We start from the raw sequence: 7,305 nt of genomic DNA, 5'->3' as shown, positions 1-7,305 counted from the left end.
ATGAGGCTTAGATGAATTATTCCACTACTGAGAAAGAGCTCCCAGCTATTGTGTTTGCTCTTGACAAGTTTTGAACTTACCTTATTGGTTTGAAAGTAATTTTCCACACTGACCATACCGCTCTAAAGTATCTCCTAGAAAAGAAATAGGCTAAACCGAGGCTCATTCGACGGATTTTGCTCCTTCAAGAGTTCAGTTTAGGGATTCGAGATAAAAACGGCGCAGAGAATGTTGTTGTAGACCATCTCCCTCGATTGAGATTTCAGTTTACCTCGGATAGCCCTATAAATGACTCTTTCCCTGATGATAATTTATTCTCTGTTTCTTCTGTATCTCCATGGTATGCTGACTATGCTAATTTTTGTGTAGGTAATTCACATCCTCTGGATTTGACTTACCAACAATGCAAGAAGTTCTACCATGACGCTAAGCAGTACTTTTGGGATAACCCTCATTTGTATCGTAAGTGTGCTGATGGAATGTTTCAGAGATGTGTAGCAGATTGGGATACTCATGGTGTCCTTCATCATTGCCATAATCTACCTTCTAGCGATCTTGGTTATGCTGCAACTACCTACCGAGTGCTTCAATGTGGTTTCTATTAGCCCTCATTATTCAAGGATGCTCGTGCCTTTTGCAATGCATGTGATGAGTGTCAAAGAACATGAAATATATCAAAGAGGCACCAGATGCCGCAAAATGGGATCCTTGAGGTCAAGCCTTTTGATGTCTGGGGCATTGGTTTTATGGGACCATTTCCCTCTTCATGTGGGAATTGGTACATTTTGGTTGCCGTCAAATATGTCACCAAGTGGGTCGAATCTATTGCGTCGCCTACTAATGATTCAAAGGTCGTTATGAAGCTATTTAAAAAGATCATCTTTCCGCGCTTCGGAGTCCCCAGAGTTGTTATTAGTTAAAGTGGTTCTCATTTCCTCCAACGAACTTTTAAAGCTCTTCTCAAGAAACATGGAGTTACTCACAAGGTTGGCTTGGCCTATCATCCTCAAATGAGCGGCCAAGTTGAGGTGTCTAACCGAAAAATCAAGAGAATCCTTGAAAAGGTAGTCAACAACTCCCGCAAAGATTGGTCATTGAAGTTGGATGATACATTGTGGGCATTGCGAATAACTTACAAGACTCCGTTAGGGACAACTCTGTATCGGTTGGTGTATGGCAAAGCTTGTCATTTACCGGTTAAAATGGAATATCTTTCACAATGGGCCGTCAAAGAGATTAATTTAGATCTAGAGAAGGCCGGTGAAGGGAGACTTCTTCAATTAATTGAGCTAGATGAGATTCGGCTTGATGCTTACAAGAACCATAGGCTCTACAAAGAGAAAACGAAGAAGTTTCATGATAAGATGATAAAAAACAAGAGTTCAAGGTTGGCGACAAAGTGTTTCTTTATAACTCAAGACTTCGGCTCTTTTCTGGAAAGCTTTAGTGTAGATGGTCCGGGCCTTTCACAGTCACCAATGTCAAAGCACATGGAGCCATTGAGGTTGCTAGAAAAAACGGCATGAAATTCAAGGTAAATGGACAACGTTTGAAGCTATATACTAAGGGTGCTTTTATCGGCAAATTGAAGACGATTTATCTCTCCGATCCATCAATTAATGCTTGATATTGAGGTAAGGAATCGAGCTCATGACTTTAAATGAGCGCTTATCGGGAGGCAACACGATTTTTAATTTTTCTTTAATTTATTTTTAGTTTTCTTATAGTTTTAATTTATTTTGCTTTTCTTCACTAACATTATTAACATTTTTTTTGTTTTTCTTTTAGTGAAGGTTTTTCTATTTTAAAAAAAATACAGCAGCATAAACCCGAAGCCCCACCTTGCGCCCTTGTCCCACGCCCTCCTAACCCCCTGCACAGCCACTGCCAGCTCGTGGCCGCGGGTTTTGGCGAAGCAGGCCAGTAGAAAGAAAAAACAAAAAACAAAACCGAAAAAAAGAAAAAAAAGAGAGAGAAATAATAGAACGACAATTTCACCTTCACCCTCCCCCTCTCTCTCCTCTCCCCTCGCCACCTCCACCACAACCACACCCACCATCGTCACCCTACCCCACCGGCAACCACCACCCACCACACCTTCCCCCCTCCTCTCACCATCTATCACAATAATCCTTCTCTTCCTTTTGAATTTCACAAACCCTAACTTTTAAAATTGAATTAGGAATTTTGAAATTGCAAGGTTGTGACATCAAATTGGGAATTTTGGAAGTATCATTGGACTATTATAAGAGGTTTAACATATTTTTGATCCACAATTATCATTGTAGAGGTATAAATTTCAAATTTTTCATCTCTTACTATTCTACAATTGTACTTATTCTTGAGTTTTTACCTTTTTATCATCTATTTTCACAAGTTGGTGTGGTAGTGTTTATTTTGTGTACATTCTTTATGTGGATTGATTTTGAATTATTTTGGGTGACACATATTTGGCTTTGGATTATTCTTGTTCATTGGTTTGTGATAATTTGTTGATTAAACTTCTCATCACTCTCACCATGAGGACAAGAACACGAACCTCTTCGACACCCAAGCCACTCTGTAACCACCCTGATTTACTAGCTAATAATAAACAATAAATAAAGGAAAAATAGACAACCTTTAAATAAAAGTGCGGAAGCATACACCTAAATCGGAGGTATTACCGCTACACTCAACAACCTGTCAAGTGTTAAGGCTTACAAATCCCAATAATTACAACCCAATAATCTAAGTGAGCTATTTATACAACTTTACAAACTTGTTATAACAAACTAATCGAGACACTTGAGCTCCTTTAGCTACGATCACTTGATCAACCTGCTTAAACAATTTGACTGCTCACCATTAAGGACAAATTCCAAAATAGATCGTCGCAGGGCCACCATAAGAAAAAGACATGGCCGCAAACACAAATAGTACAATAAAACAACACACACGTTAGCAAAAAGCTGAGTAATCACCACATATCAGAATATAGAGTATAATATAATAATTAACATTACTATATCAATTAAACAATGTAAATCGAAACTACATTACACATTGTACTCTGAAAAACAACCTTTATCAACTCAACCTCGAATAATAATCCTTTACTCAACTAACTCATAACCAATAAGTGTGTCATGCTCTTTGTTCTATACCTAGCCCTGGGCATAAGTAATTCGAATAACAAACCAACAAGTATAAAAACTTGAATACTCCCAAAAACTAGAAAACACCTTGAACCAGACCATATACGGGCCAATTCCCAATATTGAGGAACATAGAAAAATGAATAATAAAGATTGTACCTCATTCTTAACTCATGATTATCATCCTCTTACCAACATGCCAAGGACTATGATCTATAACGCCGAGCCTCAAACCAAGAACAAAATAATCATTCTCAACCTTTTGATCTCATACATCGATCAAATAACCATTCACAAATTAATTTATAATATCTCAATATTGGCACATGTTCCCAAATTACATAACAAGATCAACTCAATTCAATTTAAAAACATCTCAACTCTTAGGGAAATAAAACTAGTTCCCAAAAATAATCAAATCTTAACCGAAAAATAATACTATGCATTAGTAACCATAAACCTCGATAAAACAATACTCCCTATAGAAACAACATTAAAACCCTAGTAATAATCAATTATAACCAATAAAAGTAATACGATACTCAAATCCAATCAAATCATATAATACCAATAATCAATCATATACATATACAAACTTGATCACACGAACTACAATTATAAAATTTACACATAAAAATAATATAGAGTATAAATAATAAATCATATCACACATAACAATACGAAATATAATACTTGCGGAACATCTCCAAAATTTTGTGTGATGATTACCTTCCGGAAAGCCGATTTCGAGGTCACACGAGCACACATCTTTAAAATTGCAATAATCTACATACATACATGAGGCTGATGCTCCTTGTAGAATACTGTTTATATTCCCATAAAGAATTCCAAGAAATATGATGACTTATATGAAATATGCAAAGTGCTTATAATTTGCATGAATCGTTGAAACGAAGGTTGCGGTTATGAGTTAGAATAAAATAATGGGTTGGGTTTCTTGATGAGTTGACTTTGTTTATACTAGAAAGAGTTATAGAATGATGAAGATCAAGGTATTTATGATCGTGTGATGATGGGTAAAAGTATGGTTGAATCATGAATCAAGATAAATTTAATATAGGTTTAGAGATATTGCTTGGTAAAGAAATCAATCACAAAAGATATGCAAACAGCAGAAGTAGAAAATAAATCATAAAGCAATAAAAACTCAATTAAAATAATTATGGTTTAGTAATATATATAGATGTTGATAAAAGAGTCCTATTTAAATTAAAATAGGGTTTTAAAACTTTCCGAACTCTAGATAAAAATATGAGATTAGGAAAGTTATTTAATAAATAAAAATAAACTATTCTTTATAGAATATATATATAAAATCATAAAATATTCTGGTATTACACAATCTATGACCCCAACGCATACTCTCGAAAAATCACAAAAAAGCCACCCACCAAACCCACAAAACGACCTACACAATCAAAGCCAATCTCGAAAACTCCACACCTAAAACACCATCTAGAGTCCAACCTCTCCCTCCGTCACCATCAACTCCACTTTCTTGGTTAACCGAGTTCCAAAAACAATGTGCAAAGAAGCTTAAAGATCGGACCATGGGATACACTCTTTACTTTTCTCTCTCAGACGCTAAAAAGCTTAGGTTTGAATGGTTGTTTGATAGCATTGCAAGAACACATTAGTGGAGTGAGGTCCTTCATATTGATAATGATATTTGTCCATCACTTTTCATTGAATTTCTTGCCTCACTTGTTGTTCAATCAAGTAAGGGAGATGTGGTATTTTCTTTGGCTGGAAATGAACAAATAATGTCGTGGGATGATGTGAATACGACTTTTGGATGGCCGAATGAAGGTGTCATGGGTCCAAAAGAGTTTATGAAATTCAAGGGAAATAAAAGCTACTATTTCTTTAACTCGAGCACTTTTTGGAAACATATAACTGATCGAACAAATTGAGAGTCCGGTGTTAGCAAATCTAGTTCTATTGGTTTTCCAGCTTTTTGCATGCTACATCGATTTATCCTTAAGTTATTTCGACCCAAGAGTAAGGCCGTCCAGGTAAATACATATGATTTAAAACTTCTATTTTGGATGTTTTTGTCCCTTGGGAGAGTTACGTCACAAGGATTGGTCCAACTGAGCTGTTCCTCCAAAAACAACGCAGACTCCGGGTGGTGGAGATTCGCCTCCGAAGATCAAGTTAGTAACTTGAAAGAAAATAAAGAGTACGGAAATTTAGGTGTCAGGTGTTTCTCTGATGAGAGAGAAAATAGGTGTAATAAATGATTGAATGTGTCCCCAAAATGGGGAAATATCTCCCTATTTAAAGGGTCATTGGTAGAAGTGCCCCTATCTAGGTCACTTGATCTAGGTTTTAGTGGGCTGCGCCGAATTACGTCACCTCTTGGGATTTGGGACCTTGAAGACCGCCATTTCAAAAGCTTATCTAAAGGGGACACGTGTTAGGAGGCTATTTAGGCCACTTGGGCCATCCTGAACTTGACACGTGGCCTCCTCTCATTGCTCCACATGTCACGTGATGCCTGTGACACGTGTCCACCTATCAAAGGTGAACAGTAATAACGGATAGTAAAATTTGAAATTTAAACGGGGTTGCCCCCGTTTTCACCTTCTATAAATAGAAGTTTACCCCCCTCTCCTCACTTCATTTTCATTTGACTTTCTAGAGAGATAAAGAGAGATTTTTAGAGAGAGATTCTCTGCTTCCGTCTGCATCAAAGTTTTCCGGGTTTCCGTGTGCTAACCTTGCAACACCCGGTCACCGTCTTAGCAGTTTTCAGTTTTTTGAGTTAAACATAAGGTAACCGCCTGTACCATTTTTAGTTTTTCTTTTCCAACTTGTATGCATTCTTTTTTTCGTCTTTATACATAGTCATAGAAATAAAATGAGTTCTCAATCCACACACTCGACACTGCCTAGGACACTCAGCCGGTCTCCCGGAACGACTGAGTCTAGAACAAGGGGTGCCTTTTCTGGACTGTCAGAACTGCTGTGTTCATCTCTGAATTCCTCCCTCTCTGTGTATGTGCAGGACACAATGGCCAGAGTCAAACAGACGGCCAGAAAGTCTAAGAGCCGGCGCACTATGGATGTGCCTGCCGACGAAGTTATTTCGGATGGGGAATATGAGGAGTTGGAGGGGAGCAGCAATTCTGATGAGGAGGCTCCCTCTTCTTCCGGGAGCTCGAGCGTACCCGAGGTAGACGGTGAAGAAGCCGCCTTCTCTAATGGATCCGGGGAAGGATCCGGCGGTGCTGAGGCCGCTGAAAGATCGGGAGCCGAGGCTTCTGGCTCCGATCAAGATAATTTCGTGGCTGACTATCAGCAACTGGCGAAAGTTGCTGACAACCCAAACCCTAAGAAAATTAGGATGCTTCCGGGTGACATAGCCCTGCTGAAGAGTGGCTTTAGTGCTTTCAAGGAAAAGCACCCCTTTGGAAAGGGGGTGGGATATTATCGTTCCACCTGGGGACGCAGTGATGGCCTAGGACGATAAAATAATGAATGCAAACAACTATTTTGTCTGCTACGAGGCGGTAATAGAAGACGGCCTTCGGTTCCCCCTCCATACCGTGATTAGGAAAATCCTGAAGGGGTATGATCAGGGAGTTTGGCAGCTCACCCCCAACTCATGGGTGAATATTCTAAGCTATATAGCCTCATGTGAGCTCTAGAACTTAGCTCCCAGCTTCTCTTCCTTCTCTCATATGCATTACTTGAGCAAGGCCCCAGGCGGTCACGGGGCATGGTACACTCTTTCCACCTTGCCTCAGTATTTGATGAGTTTGGACAAGGTGTCCAAGTGGTCCTGGTGAAAGGACAAGTTTTACTTAATCTCCTCACTAACCCTGAGACACAACCGGACCCTGCGCCGGTATAATCAATAACCGGTTCTTCTTGGCAGGAAATGCCCTCTCCCGGTGCTCTCTACTAGGGCCCGGGAACAAATAATGGAGCCGGGTTTCTTTGAAACCACTACTAAGCCCTTTGGGGATGGGACTCACATCATTGTTCCGAAAAACTAGATCCCCCACCTGGACTACTTCAAAGATGAATGCTTTCTGTCCGCTTGTGGGTTAAGCCCCATGTTTCCCAAGGTTAGATCCACTTGCATCCGGCATTTCTGCAGTTTTTAGTTTGTACTTCAAACTTATGGATTTTTTCTAAC

The 7,305-nt window shown here is 39.1% G+C and overlaps 1 protein-coding gene across 1 annotated transcript; it reads left to right on the top strand.

Annotated features, from left to right (window-relative positions):
• Nucleotides 1-1,010: 1,010 nt before the first annotated feature.
• On the top strand, nucleotides 1,011-1,526 carry LOC110682819. The gene has a single exon (XM_021859163.1). It carries the CDS (start codon nucleotides 1,011-1,013, stop codon nucleotides 1,524-1,526), a length of 516 nt encoding a protein of 171 aa, XP_021714855.1.
• Nucleotides 1,527-7,305: the final 5,779 nt, after the last annotated feature.

The sequence above is a fragment of the Chenopodium quinoa genome, unplaced genomic scaffold, assembly GCF_001683475.1.
Source record: "Chenopodium quinoa cultivar QQ74 unplaced genomic scaffold, ASM168347v1, whole genome shotgun sequence".
In the NCBI taxonomy this organism is placed as follows: Eukaryota; Viridiplantae; Streptophyta; class Magnoliopsida; order Caryophyllales; family Amaranthaceae; genus Chenopodium; species Chenopodium quinoa.
The sequence above is the reverse complement of the archived record's forward strand: the minus strand, read 5'-3'. Positions and strand labels throughout refer to the sequence as shown.